General features: G+C 44.2%; 1 protein-coding gene across 1 annotated transcript in view; it reads left to right on the forward strand.

Annotated features, from left to right (window-relative positions):
- Nucleotides 1-19,941, forward strand: part of MCM3AP (minichromosome maintenance complex component 3 associated protein) — a 693,444-nt gene that overhangs the window by 78,761 nt on the left and 594,742 nt on the right. Inside the window, exons 3-4 of the mRNA XM_085645158.1 lie at nucleotides 5,391-5,617; nucleotides 16,114-16,192. Of these exons, the coding sequence (XP_085501284.1) occupies nucleotides 5,391-5,617; nucleotides 16,114-16,192 (306 nt within the window). The remainder of the gene's footprint in view (nucleotides 1-5,390; nucleotides 5,618-16,113; nucleotides 16,193-19,941) is intronic.

Genomic DNA, 19,941 nt, shown 5'->3' on the forward strand with positions numbered 1-19,941 from the left:
TAGTTAGATGGACAATTGCCGTTGAAAGGCATAAGCCTAGCTGAGAAGGGCACTGGTGACTAACAACAAGTCTCCATCTTCACTCCTTGCTTGGAGCAGACTCTGCAACAGCGACATGGTTAAATCTTTATTGCTGATGCAGAAATGCAGTCTTCAAAGGACCGTTCCTGCAGCCTTGAAACATCCTCCAGAGCAGATGAAGTAGCCTACTTCTTCTGCAGCAATAAGACTTTCAGTGACAGTCACCTGAAAGTCAAGGAAATACTTCAGTCTTCCTGTTGTGGTCTGATTGAAAACAACATACACATTGTATGATGCCAACTGGATCAGGTGGGTAAACCACTTTTTAAACAAGTGCAAGTTTCTTATCGAGTCTGCCCATGTACATGTTGTAATAAAGTATAGAGGTGGGCTTTTGAACTTCGGCCAACTGACCCCAAACTGTGATTGAGTAACTGCTCTGATCATGGATTGTAGTCTGCATGTACACATTATGCCTATTGGAGAATTGGTCTGCAAGTAGTTCTAAGAAATGCAACAGAGTGTTCTGTGATGTTTGGAGCATTCTTACAAACAAGCTACTGCGGGAATTCCTTGAGGCGACATCAAACTGTACCGCATGCTACAGTGCTAGCTTTCTACAGCTCGCTGAACAGCCCTTCTCCCATAATGAAGTTGCCCACAAGGATTATAATCTTTCTGAATAAGTAATTGGACAAGCTCCCATAAAATGCTGCGATTCCTAAAGTGGAAGGACAGCTTACAGGATTTAGAGCACAGTCCTTCCCTATCTATTCTCTCAGGCTGTAAACTTAACCAGTAAAACTCTCACCAATCATGTACCTGTGGAAGCAATAACAAGCTCTTTTGCTCCATATGTACTGCCTAAACAGCCGCCAACCTTCGTACAGGAGCATAGACTTCTCTATGGATATATTCTTTCTAGGGGTATAAATCTCCAGAAACTTGAGGGACAAATTCCATGACGGGCTGAATTTTGAACAACACGTCATGGCCCGGATGGTACTGGGGTAAAGCAGTAGAATTTTCATTGAAATGCACCATACGCTGCTGTTGCAGAAAACTATCACTGCTCATGACCGGTGCAAAGCTGCGCATTAGCAAAACCGTGAGAGTAGACCGCTAGGACTGTATGCTTGGTTTGTATATTTCTCAGTGTGACGCCAGCCTCCGTCAGGTGCCGGATTTTTGCTCAAATCCAAGTCTTTGTAGATATGATTGTGCGTCAAACACCAAGGGTAAATGCACGAAAATGCCTTTGCACCACCCATGGAATGCCTCCTTGACACAAAGTAACCCAAGGCAGCACAATCCGCTGCGTTACTTTTTAATTTTAAGCAGATCAATGCAAAGAACCAATTACGTTTTTGCGTCTGATATGCGTTAAAAAAGCTACACAAACACAACAAAAAACCTTTCAAAGTCTTGCACTTATTTATTTTAATGAAATTGACGGCCATACCTAAAAATGAACTCACATTTTAACATTGGGGCAGTTTTGAATTTGAAAAGACCAGCTGTATTGATGTTTTCTACTGTATAGAACACCACATGATTTATGCTTGCTGCAGACAATGTTTGTGGTGATAGCAGGAAAATCAACACTAACAACTTGCCTATTGCATGGGCCTACACACTCTCTTGTGGTCCAGTGAATTGGGGCAATTTTCCCCCTGCGGTGCGCAATGAAAACCATCAATTTGGGAAAAACATAGTCTCATGTCTCGGGAGGGCCAACCCCCCGAATATGTGACAGCCATTTTGTTTTCCCCTGAGTGGCACGATAATGCTCTTAGGGAAAACAAACCTTTTTCAAAAAATAATAATGGTCCCATAGTCGGGTTGGTCTATAGGCCAGGGAGTCGACCCCCACCTCCCCCATTCCCCCCCTCAAAAAAAGAACGAAATACATGGTTGTCTAGTGGTTTCCTGCTCGTGGATTGCAGTGCATCCACAATCCACAAGCAGGAAATAATTTGAGAGAGGCATCACTGGAAAGGGGAGACTCTCCCTTCCGGTGATTCCTCCCTCAAAACGGAGAAGGTTGTCTGGACCTGAAAATCCCCAACAGACGCGGGGGAGAGCACCAACCTGCCTCTCCTGCCGTGTCTGGTGTGGGTTTGAGATGCGCTCCAATTTCACAGATGGTCGAGAGGAGGGGCGAGGGTGGAAACAGAAGGAATTCTGCTTTGCTGCCACCGTGGGTGGTTCCTTTCAAACCCTCGTCAGCGTCGACTGATGGTAACACTGAGGAGGTAATCGAGGCATTGGCCGCCGGCTAATGCCCGCTCTAAAGGGGTTAGTTAACTAGGTACTGCCAATTGTATCAATTATTTTTTGTGCGCACGTGTGTGTGTGTGTGTGTGTGTGTGTGTGTGTATGTGTATATATGTATGTATATATGTATGTGTATATGTGTGTATGTGTATATATATGTATGTGTGTGTATGTGTATATATATATATATATATATATATATATATATATTTAAAAAAATCCGATTGGCTGCACTCTGCTAGTCCTACCAGCGTGTTACCCCAAAGAATTGTGGTCCATGAAGTAGCGTCGGCGGGTACGCCTATGCCAAAAGTTTAAAATGAAAATGAGTGTCGCGTTAGCCATCCCTGGACACGTGTATGTGTGAATATTTATATATATATATATATATATCTCCCAAAGCAAAAAGTCTCTCGTTACTGGAGCCCCCGACACTTCAGGGCGGCCTCTAGACAATGGGCACGGAGCAGCCCATCCATTAAACAACAAAAACAAATAGAGGCCCATTGCTGGCAGAAAACGACATTTATTTAACGTCTTTGCACTGCAGATTCCTCCCAAACGCCTAACGTTTCGGCCTCATCCGGCCTTGTTCACAGGCAGAAGGAAAACATTCAAACTGCTGATTGCGCACCTGCATGCTTTTAAGTTCTTGTAACTCACGTGACTCATTACGAAATTCAGGTTCCAGAGTGCACCGCCAGTAAGGTTGAAATAAGAACTGGAAGTCCTCGTTTCTTTATGGAAATATACAGTTAGTATCTGCATAGCGGTGCCACTCGTGTTGAAAAGTACACATAAAGCCAGGTGAGTAGATGTTATTTTGCACATTGCTGCGGACTATTAAAGTGGCGTAAAATAAAACGAAATCCAACCAGCACGATCGTAGATGAACATCCTTCATCACGAATCCCTTCCAAATTGCGTTCCCTTTTGCCACATTGGCGTCTCCTCGGTAGGTAGGGTGCATTGAGTGGGTCATGCTCCTCCATAAGTTCCAAAGCAAAAAGTCTCTCGTTACTGGAGCCCCCGACCCTTCAGGGCGGCCTCTAGAAAATGGGCACGGAGCAGCCCATCCATTAAACAGCAAAAACAAATAGAGGCCCATTGCTGGCAGAAAACGACATTTATTTAACGTCTTTGCACTGCAGATTCCTCCCAAATGCCTAACGTTTCGGCCTCATCCGGCCTTGTTCACAGGCAGAAGGAAAACATTCAAACTGCTGATTGCGCACCTGCGTGCTTTGAAGTTTGTGTTTGTTTTTGCTTTTTTTGTTTTTGATATATATATATATATATAATCTACTGGCGGTCGCCAGTAGATAGTTATAGTTAGGACCGTGTTTCCATAGGAAATCTGAAAATTCTATTTTGAATAACTTTGGCGCCGGTTAACGAATCCTCGCGAAATTTTCAAAACTAATGGGGCGCTCTGCTCCGCTCCTACCCTGAAAGTCTCGGGGTGATTCGTCAAGCGGGGGCCGAGAAAAAAGGGGGGTCCCAAAACGCGTTTTCCCCATGCATTTTTCCATAGGACCTTTAGTCGAAGGTACAGCCCGAACGGCTGAACAGAATTACTTTTTTGCAGAGAGGTAGTCCTCAGGTCAGGAAAGTGCCTTTTGCAGTTCTGTTGTCAATCTGTTCAGTAGTTCCTGAGAAAATAGCATTTAAAAGCATATAAATATCTATAGCCGCGCACCGTGCGCGCACCGTGCGCGCACCCTAACGTGCGCGAGCGTAATTCTGATTGGTGGTTACATGTTAGTCAACGTTCGAATCGGTCGAAATCAGGAAGTGTCGGCCGCCATTTTGTTTCTTTTCAGTGCGAGAGTGAAAAAGGAAGGTGGCGAACGTGAAAAGGGGGCAGGGTAGAGAGTTCCTGACCCCCTAGCCTTTGTCAGGGGGTCCCTGAAGGACCCCGAAGGCAGAAATTTTTGTTAATTTTTTTTTTTTAAACTCGCGTGGGTGCGCGCATCGTGCGCGCACGGTGAAAAACCCCAAAAAATACTTCGTTTATTGTAAAATAAATATATAAAAAAAATAATTCATACATAACTTAGCATTTAAAAAACCGTACAAATTCACTTTAAAAACCGTAGGTTTCACACATGTTATAGTTAGGTGGATATTTCACTCGTAAAAAAACAATGAAATTCCCCTGTTATAGTTAGTTCAGATAACTATAACTCGCGCGACCGCCACTCTATCACAAGGATGATGTCATCAGTGATGTCATGAGCGATGCCACTGACCATGTCATGAGTGATGTAATATGTGACGTCATGAGCAGGATTGCGGGCGCGCGAGTTATAGTTATCTGAACTAACTATAACGGGGGAATTTCATTGGTTTTTTACGAGTGAAATATCCACCTAACTATAACATGTGTGAAACCTATGGTTTTTTAAGTGAATATATATATATACACACATATACACACTGAATAGTTGGTCGTCAATAAAATACTATGAAAGTATTTAAAAATAAAGTAGAAAAGGCTATTATTTACTTATTGGCCATACTCAGTCAAGTTTGGACTTAAAATCCTAAAATGCATTTCATGAAATTGCTCTGATTCTATGACCTTTTTATAAAATCTAAATTGGTTGCCACCTCAATTGAATTGATCAATGAAATGCTGAATTGAATCCCTTAATATGTAAGTATATATGAGCTGTGAATTGAGTCATGTGACTATAACCAGGTCAATGCAGACGGGAGAACTTCTGGCTTGTGAATGGCTGCCATCCATCCATTGTATGCACATTTCTTTGAGCACTTTCCACGTTTTTTCAGCAACCTGGAATAAAGCTTTTTGATATTTATAAAGCAAGACTTGTTTGATTATATGTAATGAACAGTAACTCAGCAACACATCTGAATTTGACAGTAATATTTCTGTGTGTTATGTATTTATCAGTAGCTGTGGCATGCGTCTAGTGTACCGTAATCTGGAATGTTTCCTGAAGACTTTATATTAGATCAAGTGTGGTAGGTGATAAAACAGTCCTATGAATTGTATGTCCCAACTCACTGTTTCTTCCCTCTGCTTCTACCCCACTTATCCCCTTCCAACAAAACCCCTTTCACAGATTCTGCTGGTAAGAACGCTCAGCGGCAGCTTCGGCGCAGGAGCAGCAGTGCAGGTAGTGTTGGAGAACTGTCTCCAAGTGAGCTCACAGCGATTCAAATCAAAAACATCCCGGATCACCTCAATAAACCTGGAATCATCAAGAAGAAATTTGATCACTATGGCAAAGTTGGCCGCATTTTATGCAGACCAGAGAAGAAGTTGGTAACCATTCATTTCCAAAACCATGTGAGTCTGCCATCCATATACATATCAGTCAGCCACCTCATTATTACTGAGATCATGTCCTTTGAACAGTCATATGGACCAAAGTCACACAAAGGCTACCCTCACAATTTACTTTTAAGTTCGGAAACAGGAGGATATAATAATAAATATCAGAAAAAAAGTTTCCTGCTTAAACTATATTGCTTTTCAATGAAAGACTCCTCCATCAATGATCCATACTGCCACATATCTATAAAGAATATAGGGCCACATGTATAAAGCATGCAATTTGTGTTTGTGATTCGGTATTTGGAATGGAAGTGTTTAGGGCGTCCCTTCCAAATACCGATTTACATTGGTATGTACGAATGAGGTCGCAAAACATTCGCATTTTACTACCAACTTGAAGTTGGTGGTAACCCATTTGATAATAGTTGGAAAAAATACTTTTCTAGAGCAGGCAGTGGTCCCGTAAGTACAAATGCATTGTTTGTTCAAAACAAATTAATTTGTTGTAACTAGCCCCTTGAAATCCAATTGGGTTATACGCAAGATTTTTTTCATTAAAATCCTTACTGTTAATTTTCAAAGTAACAATTCAGAAAGTATTTTTCTATGTCTAATTTTACTCTGTGTACATTGTCTGCTTTTAACCTTTTCTAGTATTGACCATTTTAGCTGTGAATTTATGTATTCATACTCTAAGCAATGTTGCACAAGAAGGGCTTGCAGTTTTTTTTGTGTATAAAGATTTGTGCTCCCCAACCCTAACACAATTCTCTTCCTGTTTGTCATACATAATGAAAGATACATGGGCACAAAATCAGCCATATCACATTACTACTTCTGCAAATAGGCATATCTTTGAGTTGTAATTATATTGCCAGCTCGTAGTAGTAATGGCTGCATCACACGCATGACATATGCCACACCGATGGTTCCTTTTCATTGGTATGCTTCCTTATTGCACTCTTTCAATTGTTGGATCAGTGTTTCTCACCCTCGTATGAACCAATTTATCCATGAGGTCGGCATACCTCTTAAACGCAAACCTTGGTTTGTCTGCTGTTGGATATTCTTCATTTGTGCTCAGAGTGCACTAGTTTGTTTGAAATGGGCTATGGGGTTTGCTAATATGATACATATTTTTATTGATTTGCCTATGGGAATTCTGAAATATGTATACATGAATTGAAAAATGAAGTTTATATTTGATATATATATGATGGATAACGAAATATATTCCTTATGAAATGTGATACTGGATGGATCTTTAATTGAAGAACAGTTTAAGTTAAGCAAGAAACATATATTTTTTCTGTCTTTAAGCAATCATATTCTGCTGAGACCAGATGAGTTGTGTCCATACACTGCTGAAATAAAATGAGCCAGGCAAACATGCACAGAAGAGACCACTTGTCCTTGAGTTGGCATAAATGTTTAGTGCTGTCACTACAGTTCTGCTCAGGTATAAAGCCTGCTTGATCTGGGTCTACAAGGCCTTGCATCAGGGGGGCCAGGCATGTCGCCAAAATGGTGGCGAAGATCTTAGCGTCCACGTTTAATATTAAAATAGGCCTGTAGGCAGAGTATTTGGTGGGATCCTTGCCTGGCTTGGGGATGACTGTGATGGTGGCCAGTTTCATTGTGTTTGTCAATGTGCATGTATCACTAAATGAGTTATAGAGGCATGTGAGTATGGGGGCCAGGGTGGTAGCGAAGATTTTGTAAAAACCAGGCAGGAAGCCATTCTGCCCAGGGACCTTACCCGATTGAAGATGGGAGATCACCGCCACCGCGGCCACCACCTCGTCTGTATGAATATCACGCACTAGACTAAGCGCATGATGTTGTTCCAGTCAATCTATTGGGATTTGCTCTATATATGTAATGACGTCCCCCTCTGGCAGGTACTCAGCCGAATAAAGGTTGGCATAAAATCGCTGGAATGTAGGTGCAATACCTTAATCCTGAACCACCCTGTCACAATGTGGACTCTCGGTTTCTGTCTCTGTCAGTTCGCCTGCGCTCAGAGTCTGTGAGCTAATAAGCGCCTTGCTTTATCCCCACCTGCGTAATATTTGTTTTGTTTGCAGAAGGGCATATTCTGCTCTGTCCATATCCAATGCTTTAAGCTCTTTTCTCACCGCATTAAGTTGGCAGAGTCTCTGGTGGGTGCCAGTCTATTTGTGTATTTATTCTAGTTCCCTAACCTTCCCTTCTAAGGTAGTCCATTTTTCCCGTCGCTCACGGCTAAATCGAGCAGCAATTGCAATGAAGTGACTCGTAGTACCACCTTTAAGGTGTCCCACAACAGTGCCACTGTTGTCTCTGGGTTATCGTGTCTCCAGAAAGTCCCTACTTGCCTCTGTGGTCGCCGTGGCTTATGTTGTATTTGTAAGCAGTTTGAGATTCAAGCGCCACGTACCGCTCTGATGGGGGGAGAGGGAGCACATGAAATATAACGTGTATGGGAGATTGATCTGATAGTGCGGCTACCCCAATATCAGTATCCTGAACTGAAGCCACCAAGCGTTGTGTCGCTAGGAAAAATCCATCTGTGCAAATGATTAGTGGGCTGTGGAAAAAAAGGAATAGGTCTTTTCCATCGGATATCTTTTGCGCTAAATTTCAATGAGGCCATGGTCAGCAAGTTGATGGTGGCCTTGGAGTGAAAGTGTGCTGGTTTGTCCCACCCTTTGCACTGACCGATCCAGTGTGGCATCCGTTATTAAATTAAAATCTCTCCCAAAGAGAAGGTCCGCATCCGTGGTCGTCATTACGTGACCCAAAGCTTCTAATATGAAGGGTTCTGACGGTCATTGGGGGTGTAGACGGTGGCAAGGGGTAACATGTATGACCCAAGTACTATACGGAAGGACAAAACGTTGCCAGGCATTTCAGCCTGCCTGTGGAGTACTCTGCCTGCAAAATCTGTGGCCACAAGGATTGCTTCACCTGTCTTCTTCCCAACTTCAGCAGAAAAGTATTGGTGGTCAAACCAGTGTGATCTCATGCGCAACCAGTCTGTCTTAAGTGAGCTTCTTGCAGCAGGCAGCTATCACACCTAGACTCACGTAACATAGATAAGAGCGCTATGCGTTTTGCTGGCACGTTAAGGCCTCTCACATTATAACTGAGTATCTTGAGCATTAGTCGAGTGGGGAGGGAAGCGTGGGGGCAAGGAAACGGTGACCTACATTTTCATCACCACCCTGGTGGTCCTTACTTGGGAGGTATACATAACTAACCACATCTGAGGGTAGTATATTGTGAAAAGAAGAGGAGAAATAAGGACAAAGAAAGAAGAAAGTCCAATATCAAACTGGAACACTTCGACAAGCCCCTCTCTGGTTCGCCTAGAACGTGGGAGATAGAGGGCCAGATGTACAACCCTATTTTGCATGCGCTAACGGGTTTGCGACCGGTTTGCGCATGCAAAATGTCACAGGGCCATGTCCAATTCCTAAATAGCGAGTCGCAATTTATTTACGAGTCGCTATTAAGGAATTGTGAGTCGCTATTAGGAAGGGGCGTTCCCTTCCTAATAGCGACCCCAAAGCCACGTATGAATGTTTTGCGACCGCAATTGCGCAAGTTACCACCCTCTTCAATAGTGTGGTATTGCACTCTCAAAAGGAAAGGAGTCCCCAGGGGACCCCTTCTCATTTGCAAATGCAGGGGAAAATATTTTTTAGGGGCAGGCAGTGGTCCCAGGGCCTGCCCTTAAAAAAAATTAAATGAAAAAGTTTTTTTTATTTTTTAAATGCAGCCTGTTTTCCTTTAAGGAAAACGGGCTGCATTTAAAAAAAAACACAGCTTTATTGAAAAGCAGTCCCAGACATGGTGGTCTTCTGAGCCTAGGAGGCCACCATACCTGGGAGGGCCAGCCATTCTCAATGGGGTCGCAAATTGCGAGGGGCTCATTAACATTCATGAGCCTCGCATTTTGCGACCCCATTGGGAATTGCAATCAGTGTCTCTGACACTATAGTACATTGTAAATTGCGCCTCGCAATCGAGTGCAAATTGTGAGGCGCAATTTACAAGGGTCGTACATCTGGCCCAGAGTCCATGGCACCAACGCTGGGGTTGAGGATCCATCAGCTCGCCATAGTTGCAGGCTCCGCCACCTGGAAAAAACAATCTAGGGCTGACAGCAGAAACTGGCCCGAGCCAATGTCTCATAGCAGGAAAATGTCCAATAGTTATTTGTCTCTCGTGGAGATTGTCAACGACCTGGAACTAGTAGAGCATTTTATAGTCTTTGGTCGCTTCCCTAGATGACTCTTGTTCCTGGAGTTGTCGCAGCAGGGCTTCTCTTTCTTTACAACTTTCGGAGTTGGTCGGTTTAGTTGTCATCTTCTGTTTTGACCTCAGAAAGCGTTTTGATTGTGTCATGGTGGGGGGAGACATCTTACTCATTCTGGAGTCAGGGTTATCTCCAGATCGGGAAGTGTGGGTGGGTTCACCAGGTCTCATGCCTCCTCCATATTACGGGCAGAGCAGTATTCATTGTCCCATACAAAGCTAAGGTGGAAGGGGTGACCCATGTGCTAGTGGATTCCTTTCTTTTGTAGGAGCTCTGAGAGTGGTTTTAGTTGGCGGCGCCTCTGCAGTGTAATGGGAGACAGACACTAGTAGAGTTATATCTCAGTGCCCTCATAGTCTACAGTTTTGCGATCTCGGACTGCCCTCATGATAGTTTCTTGCTGCGCATTGTAATAGAGGCATGCCACAATATCTTGAGGCATCCCCGGGAAGCTCTCTGGGCGGCCTGCCCTATGCATGCGATCTAGTATCGTATCCTATATTGCGAGGTCAGGCGCCAAATGCTGAAAGAGCCTGCGGACCTAGTCTTAAAGGTTACCTCCGGCAGTTTGTAGCGGGACCCCCTTAATGTGTATGTTAGCTCTCCTGCACCTATTTTCAAGATCTTCCACTTGATTCCGTAATTTAGATTTCTTGTCTTGAAAGTCGAGTAGGTCACAACAGTGGGTGTCCAATTCTTTGTCACGGGAATCACTGGTATGTTCCAGTGTTTAGACCCTGTGTTCTAGTTTGCCTATTTCTTTCCTGAGATCCTTAACTCTGCTAGTATGTCTTGTTTAATGGTTGCAATGTCCACCCTCAGCGCGCCAAAGATGACCTATAAGCATGCCCTGATAAGTGACGCTTCATCCTCTTCCTGCTCTGCTGATGTAGTTTCCTTTTGTGTTGTCTCACTCTCGTTAGGCAGTGTTTTCTTAGGTGGGGGATTAGCAAGCAAGTCTTTAATGGAGTCATCCTTTTTATTGGTACGAGGAGTCGCCATTGTTAATTGCTGTGTTAGCCACAGTCACGTAGAATGGTTGATCCAACAAGGATCCGGTTTATATGGGCAACAGTCTAGTTTGGTAGTACTCCACAGCTCATTGTCGCATTGGCCGGCCATTCCACACTACAGCGTGTCGTGTTTCTATAAGTAGTATGTGTGCGGGGCTCTCCCAATGCTTTATATCCCACAGGGCGGGATCAGCTCCACTAAACAGCTTCCAACGCCCTGTAGGGTATCCAAACAGCAGGATACGTTGCAGTTGGGACGTTGCACGGCAGAGGGCCCCAGTCCAGTACAGGCTCTCAACAAGTCCCTGCCTCCCCTCAGGGACTCAAAAGGGAGCTCCCTCATCGTGGTGTGGCCTCTGGGGGATAACTTCAAGCTAAGGCCTGTCCGGCCACCCGTTGGTTTTGCTGACTGTATCTGCGGATGCTCTGGCCTATGGTCCCCACTGGACCCGATTCGATGTCTCTTCCCACTGCTGCCACGCACTCGGGTACCCACCCTCCACCAGCGTCCGGAGCCCCGGCTCTCTAAGCCCTCACGAACCGGGCCACTACACCAGGAGAGGAGGGGGACCTCCCTCAGGCCACTGGGCAAACTAATGTCTGCTCTTTGGTCCCTCTCACCTGTCCTCGGTGTCCCATAAGCCCATTCTGTTGCTGGTGTGCCTGGGGAAGCGTCAGTATGGCACCTCAACCTTCGCGGCAAGCCCCTGCTCTCTTCTCTCTTCGTTCCGGACTGTGTCCTGGCCTCGCCGCTTCTGCCTTCCTATAGCCGTCTGGGTCCGCCGCACTCCAGAGCCATCTTGTGTCGACTCTGTCCTGCACCCCACAAGACAGCCACAGTCGTACCGTCTCCTGTGTTGGGCTGCTGACAGCCTCGCTCAGCCAGGTCCCCACAGTCACAGGACTTCACTGGGGGATTCGGGGCTCAGGTAGCAGCGATTAGTGTGGCGGACGGCATAGCTTGCAGGGAGTGCTACCATCTGGTCACCATTTTGTCCACGCCCCTGGCCCTATATCATTTGGACATTGTTGCTTGCAGTTTGACATTTGCAAATGATTTTTACAGTTGAAAAGGTCTTATTTTAAGTGGTGGGAGGAATTATCACTTACTAAGATGGGAAAAATTAGAGAGCAGACCTGGGACCATATTATACAAAGTGCCCCGGTGACGCAATGGGCATTTGCATCTGCACTACGTGCCCCCGGGGGCACTTTGATATTATAGAAGGGGCCGCAGACTCTTGTGAGGCCCCCTTCTGTAATACAGGTAGCGCTGGCGCACATATAGTGCCAGCGATATCATCGGAGTGCATTCCCCATTTGCATGAGGGCATAGCCTCATGCAATGAGGGAATCTCTTTGCCTCTGCACCCGTGCTGTTTTATAGACGAGTATGCAAAGGCAAAGGAGCCATCACGATGGCATACTGACAGTGCGCCACAAAAACGTGCTGCACTGTCAGTGCACCCACTGATAGCAGCCCTCAAGAGGGACCGGATTGGGTCCTATACACCCCCACAGGCATCCCCTTGCGGGTGGGTGCAGTCATTCACAGCACCCTCCTGCAAGGGGCTCTCTCACCCCTCTTAAAAGTGCAGATGGGTTGCCACCTGCACAGTGAAAAACATTCACTCTATTACGGGGCATTCTCCTTGTTTGCACAGGGCGCACCTTTTGAAAGGTGGACCCGGCCAAACAAAGAAAATGTGCTGCATTGTATAATACAGCCCCTGGTGTTTTGCCAGTTACTGCATGCAGCAGCACCGTTATAATTATCACTTGTTTTCTTTTTACTATCTCAATTTTCAGTTGCATATGTTGATTATTTAGATATGTGACCAACATAGAAAACATATTTAATAATTTCATTTTTCTTTGCAACGTGATAATCAAGTTTGCTTAAATATATTCACAGTATTTAACCTGAATTGAACCTTCTGTTCTAAATACTTGTTTTTGAGTTATTAACAAGGTTTCATGGAAGTTGATAATTTCCTTTCTTGATCATTATTATTCAAGAAAGAGCACAGTTTCACAGAATGCAAATAAGTGAAAGGGCACGAAAGTCCGAAAGTCTTACTTTTCAGGTTATTCTGAAAGATTCAGCAGCTCCTCAATGTTTTAAAAGTTAAGAACATAGCCTTTGCTGGGCTAATGGGAGACGCATTTAGCCTTCGCTTGCACGGCTGATCAGTCAGCTATTATATTGAACATTAGTATCATTGTTCAAAGAAGATATGCTGGTGTGTACCATCTTTGTAACTCGAGTTAGGCTTTCTTTTGCTGCTGAGTTTAGCTTAGTACTCTAATGATAGGAGGGTGAGGTTTATATAAAATTACATAGCCCATATGTTCCAATATGTTATGTCTTCTTAATGTTACAGCTACTATTATGTTTGGTTTGATCATAATTGGTACCCCCGTTGTGTGCACTAGGCTAGGATTTTGATTCAATTTTTTTATTTTTGTGTGTGTGTGTGTGTGTGTGTGAAAAAAAAAAATATATATATATATATATATATATTTCACATCCATTTCCCCAAGGGGACGGATCACTCTGCGGGTTTCCTTGTAAAAGCACCTTTATTATCAATGTTCCAGTAGACTCGTTTCAGCATTCAGCCTTTTTCAATACTTGTTTCTTATGTGAAGTCACATGATTGATTTAAAATACACAGGCTTGTTGTCCCATTGGTTCCCCATTACGTAACCATGGCAGCACGATGTTCAATCCACGCGTCCAGCCATCTTGGAGTGTATTGAGGTGTAATTCTCCAAGATAGGATTATTTTGGCTATTTTTACAGCATAAGTAGCTTTTTCCTCAGTGGTGTCTCGCCAATTGGCTAATTGTGTGGCACGCTGGTTGTTCATCGTAGACGCGATGTTCTCTGTGTTTCCGTGCTTCGTATCCCTCGTTGCCACAATCTTCATTTTCAAAAGGCATGTATGAAGACGCCGGTCTTTGTAACCAGAGTCTTGACATTTGGTAATGTCTCTATCACGGATTGCATACTTTTCATGAGTGCAGCGGTTCTGGCACAAGTAAGTTTATGTTCCATCAAATGCCACTCATAATGCCGAACTCCGTAGACGGGTGCCTCCGTTGCGTGTGAGTGGCTTGCACGCTTAATATATATATATCTAAAAAAAATCAATCAAAATCCTAGCCTAGTGCACACAACGGGGTACTAACTATGATAAAAACAAACATAATAGTAGCTGTAACATTAAGAAGACAGAACATAATATATATTTTCTGGTGTTCTTGAGTGTGCCTTTCTGTTCTGAAAGAGGTTATGGATTCCACTAATCATCCCAGTGATATTTCATAGAATGGATCGTTACCTGAAAGACATCGAACTCCAATGTTGTTCAGGGGAGTTGCAGGGTGATTGTAGGTCAACTAGCTTTCTGTCTTGGGTTGGCACAATAACAAAGTCCTTTTTGTGGGCTATATTCTGGATGATCCAGAAAATGTATCCGATCTATTCACTTAATAGATGACGATGACTTTTTATTCCGGAAGTATGTAAACTGGTGTAGAGGATGGCTGTTTTCTTAGTGGTTGTTGTTTTCTTCATAGTGGAACAGCCAGAATATTGAGAATGTAGGTGCTTTTGTCCTTCCAAGATGGGTGCCAATTATGCTGCATCTAAGTAGGCTAAAAGCTGTGCTGCGCTGTAGTGGAGATCACATTTTTGTCATTCTCATTTGTCTGTAAAAGGGTAATTGCGCTTCTCATCCCAGGTCTGTGCCTTGACTGGCCCAGATTAGTTGTGTAACATAGGTTTTTCTGAACTTTTCTGAAGGCAGCATAGTAGAAACCGACTATGTGTCAACATTTGGAGTGTATGGTCTATGATCTCAGGAGACTAGAACAAAAGCCGGACACGTGTGAAGAGTGCAGCCAGTCCTTAAAACTAGTATCATTCAGTATCATTCAGCTTTTTTACTTTTAGCACTAAACTTGTATCAGTGGTTGAGGATGTGAAGACTGTTCAGGCCAGCAAGGTGGTTTAGAGCCTAATGACTGGTCTCCAACCATGCACAGTTCCAGGCTCAATCGATAATGTAGTCCATGTTACTCACTTGGCCTGCGCCCCTGTCTGTCAGGACTTGATATCTATTCAACTCAACATGTGTGGCTTGATAAAGTATTCAACTGCTAAGCTGTTTATTACATTTAATTATGGTATTGACTATGGAGAATAAAAGTCTTAATCTTTTTATAAAGAGAGAATTCTCACTGTCCAGTGCAGTCTTCTTTATATGTTACCTTTATATAAGCTTCTAAACCTACAGCACCTTTTAAAATTAACCATTGACCGTTCAAACCTGCTGCTTCAGGAAGCTGAATGCTTTAAAGGGGAATTCAGTGAGCATGTGGAAGTAGCTAATTCTTAGTGATCCAGGGGCAGCAGGTAGCAGAGAGCAAATATTACAAGGATTGCCATGTTGCTCCTGAATTTCCTGATGTAGAGGCTTTGCTGTAGGGAATGTAGTGGAGACTTGGCTATTTGTTGTAATATGAGATCCATTCTGCCGGGGACAATTTGATGGCCAGATCATGGGTTGATGTGGAATTCTGGATTACATGTAGTTCTTTGTATTTGGAGCAGTTAGGAAAACCAATGCCTGACTAATTTGGAGAATCAAACCTTGATTTTATATGGAACCACACATGTGCGAATGACACAGAGCAGTGTCAGGTCTGAGCCCTTTGGAGCAGACTCTTAGGGTTGCAGTGCTAGGCAACAACCTCTCTTTCCGCTTTGTAGGGTTTTTCTTTGTCTTTTACTGGGGCATACACGCATTACCCCCTATCATCTGGTGTCACCCCTTTACTCTCCAAACAAACCCTGATCCTTTTTTGTGGCATACGTTATTTTATCTGATTAATCTGTACTGCAAACCCCTTCATATTGTGTCCGTTCTATTACAGATTATGGCCTAAGATTTCCTAAGCAGGCTTTCTGGCCCCTAGCTTCTTAATTGCCTCTGTTACACAATTAAGAGTTAGAAGTTCGGAAAAGTATTTCAATTACCTTGCATTTCACACAGTGCATCAATTAAGAGGGTAGGCAGCATATGAACATTGGGTGGAGCATGTAGAGCTCTGTGCATGCAATTGGCTAATTTTGCCCTCTGTCTCTGAAAGGGGCATGTACTAACTAGAGATTTATTTTCCAGGATGCTGCTGAGCAAGCTAAGCAACAGGAGCGGGGATGGTTCCCGGACATGCACATATTTTTTGTCAAAAAGAAACCAAGTAAGTGTTCATACTGCAAAAGGCTTTACAGAAATATTTCTCTCAAGAGGGCATGATAGACACCGTCCAGGCACTGGTGAAAGGGATGCCATAGAATCGCTCCTCTCAGCAGGGCATGGTATAAATGTTGCCTTGTTTTAGTACAGTACAAGCCCTGTGTAGAGGTCATAGTACAAGCACATCTCTGAACACAATGCAACTACTCCTGTAACAAGTGGCAGATTTCACAGGGCAGGCCTTGGTCTCTGAAGATGCTGCTCTTTTTCTAAAATGTCTCCATGTCTTTTCTGCTCACCATTTTGGTTTAAATTCTGTTGGAAACCTATGTATCCTCTGTAAGGAGCCAAACCCTCCCTGTGCAATCTTGTTATCAGAAGTACTTTAAAAGATTGGCTGTGTTACAGATTCTTGTCGCTGATCACTGGTTTCCACTGTAGTAAACCATAGTAGCTCTATTTAACTCTATCACATGAATTGTTCAGGATCCTGTTCACCATAATGAAGATCATATTTATTTTAGCTAACTTATCAAGAAGTATTCTCTGTGTAACACTACTGGAGGCCTTGCTGAAGTCCTTGTGTTCCCCCCCATTCTATTACTTCCCTTTCAAGTATTAATTCTCCCAACAAAAAACAACCTTATATTTGGTTGGCATTCTCCCTGTTGTGGTGAAACCCACCAATATGTTTTATGTTTTTCCATTCATTTTCACACCTCCACTGCACCTCCCTTTTGTTGCTGCTTCCTTCACCTTTGCATAGCATTTCCACTTCTGCTCTTCTCCACTCATTAAGCACCACATCTCTGTTCTTCCACCAAATGCACAGGGTTGTTGATTTTGCTGCTTCTTTCTTTCTGCATTCTTCAGTCTATCTCCTTTGGCCCTCTCTGTCTTTAATGTGACTAACTTTTAAACTGACTTTCTCCTCTATTAACAGAGTTTCTCTTATTTAATTAAACATTGTACATACATATTTGTTTTATGCTATGAGCAGTTAACAAACCACTTAGTCATTTTGGAATGAAGGTCTTCTGCATTGCTTGGTTAAGCTTTTCTGTGCTCGCTTGTACTTTCCTGAGCAGCTATATATGTTTTTCGCCACTGAGCTAGACAATCATGCAAGCCTACTCAGGGTATGATCTTTGATATATCTATGACACCATGGCCGAGATCAGGTATTGTGGGTAGGATGGAGTGGAGGATACCCAAAGTGTAGATGGTGCTTACTACTCTAACAACCCAGAGTATGTGGTGAATGGCAGTGTGATTAGTTACGCGGACACGTCCATTGACCTTTGTTTCTCTGGGGTGATTGCCTATTGTGTCACCACATAAAGGCTTTTTTTTGTTTCTGTCACTGGGCTCCTTGACCTTCATTATATGGAGGACATGTATGAAGGATGCTTATGGTATATGTGGGTTGTGTGCTTCTTAAAAATGGATTGGTGTGTGCTGGTGTTCATTGGTTCCAATGTGAGTCAGAACACAATGGTGGTTCTCCTTCTCTGCCATGCCTTGTTACAAGTAAATGCTCTTTTGCCTCCTCCCTGAAATGTGTGCACCTGGTGTCTGTTGCACTGAGGTCCCGACGCTGGAGTCGGGGAGTGTTCAGGAGTGGTGAATGCACACACAATAGTCACATCCCAAGAACAAGGCAGACTTGGGGCAGGCTTCCAAGCGAAGGAATTGATTTGATCTTCGTTCATTGTTCTAAGTGGTTGGACCAACAGGTTACAGGCAATTTTTATACCTGTTCTGTCTCCCCACCACATCCTACCGGCCCCCCTAATCTCTGGGAATAGTATGCATCTGAAGAGTAGTTAAGATCATGTTTAATCAGAATTATGGTATGATGTGTTAATTATTGCTTGTTTTCTTGAGCTATGCTTCTCATTCATCTAGATAGGTGTATTTAAATCTTTGTGTTGTCAGTTTTTTTCGAGTGCTTCTTTTAGGGATTACTGCATGCCTGATTCTAATTGTAGCTGCCGCCAAGGCTCTTGGATAAACACTTGGCAGGTTAAAGTCTGTTTAAGTACCCCATCCCATCTCAGTTTGACATCTTGTGGGAGTGTTTGGCTTACTCTTTGTTCAGCTCTCTCTTCCCTCTGTAAAAAGGTGATCTGCGCGTCACATGAGGCGATGGCGCTACAACTTGACGATTACGAAGGTGCAATGCGGCCCAAGAACGTTCGCATTCTTGGCGTACCGGAGTGGGCGGAGGGACAGGCCACAGACCTGTTCGTTGAGGACCTCGTTCTCAAGCAGCTGCAACCACGAGGCCTTTCCAAGTGTTTTTCCATTGAACAAGCCCATCGTGTACCGGGGGTGCCCAAAGTCCGGTGCGCCACCACGGCCGCTCTTGGCCCGGGTGTTTAACTTTTATACTACACACCGCGAGAGAGGCCCCCCCATTGACCTTCGAGAACAGCATGATAACATTTTTCCCCGACTTTACCCTGAGAGTGCAGAAACAACGCCGCAGCTTCCTGGAGGTGAAACGCGCCCTCAAGGACCAGGAGATTAAGTATCCAATGTTATTTCCCGCCAAATTGAGAGTTGAATCTAACGGCAAATCCTGGTTTTTCACGAGGCCGGAGGAGGCCTGGGACTGGCTTGAGGGGTGGCGCACGGTTGGGCAGAAGACACGCTAGGTCCCTTCCACAGCTGATGGGGTGGGAGACTGGTGAAACCAAAGGCGTTCCCCTCCACATTCTGACTCGGACTCTGTCTCATGCGGGTGGGCGCTGAAACAGTGTATTGAGCTTGATTGGTTTGCCGACTCCTGGGTGAAGCGGACACATATGGGTGTTCTTATGGTGGGCCGCTTGCTGCGCTTTATATTTGAACCCTAACTAATGCTCTTCTTGCAGTTGGGAGGGCCATAAGGTCTGGGCGATTGTTCCAGTCGGGGCCACAGGTTGCTGTTTGCAGGATGGTTCACGGATCCCAGTTCCTAAATGGGGGAGGGGTGGACTTTACATTTGGTACGGGGATGGAGTTGCTCAAGTTCCCTGAAGTTGTTACGGGTGGGTGACAGGCACTCTGCATGTTGGGGGTGGCGGGCGGTTTTTATCCCGCTGAGCAGGGAGGCAGGGAGGGGGTTGGGAGTTCAACAGGAGTTAGAGGGGATGGGGTGGACAGGGTGTTTTTTTTTTTTTTTTTTTTTTTGACTGGGTATTTTTTGTTTTTTTGCATCTGGCAGTGATAATCCTTTGATCGCTAATATCCTATGTGGCATTGGTATGGTGGACAGTGGTATTCTATATCAAGATAAGTGCTAGGTTGCTGATCACCTCAGATTGACTCTGGATGATGAATGTGGGGATACAGGTGCGGTCTAATGATTTATTTTGTTGAAGGTACGCTTGTTGTGTTCTGATGGCACCTGGACAGGGACTTCGAGCGTACACCTGGAATGTGAATGGCCTGGGGGACAAAATAAAAAGAGGTATAGTCCTGCAATATATTCACTGTCATGCACTTGATATAGTGCTGCTACAGGAGACTCACTTGATAAGAAATACATGTATGGCACCGAATAGGAAAGGTTACCGTATGATTGTGCACTCTGGGTTTACTACGGGCTCCAGAGGGGTGGGGATACTCCTGCGTAAGGGTTGTCCATACGTGGTACAAAACACCTGGACTGACGTGCTAGGCAGGTATGCAGCAGCCACGGGTTTGTAGGAAGATAGAGTAGTCAATGTGGTATCTGTGTATGCCCCTCCCAGACTGCAGCACCCA

This window comes from Triturus cristatus, chromosome 3_1 (genome assembly GCF_964204655.1).
Source record: "Triturus cristatus chromosome 3_1, aTriCri1.1, whole genome shotgun sequence".
Classification (NCBI taxonomy): Eukaryota; Metazoa; Chordata; class Amphibia; order Caudata; family Salamandridae; genus Triturus; species Triturus cristatus.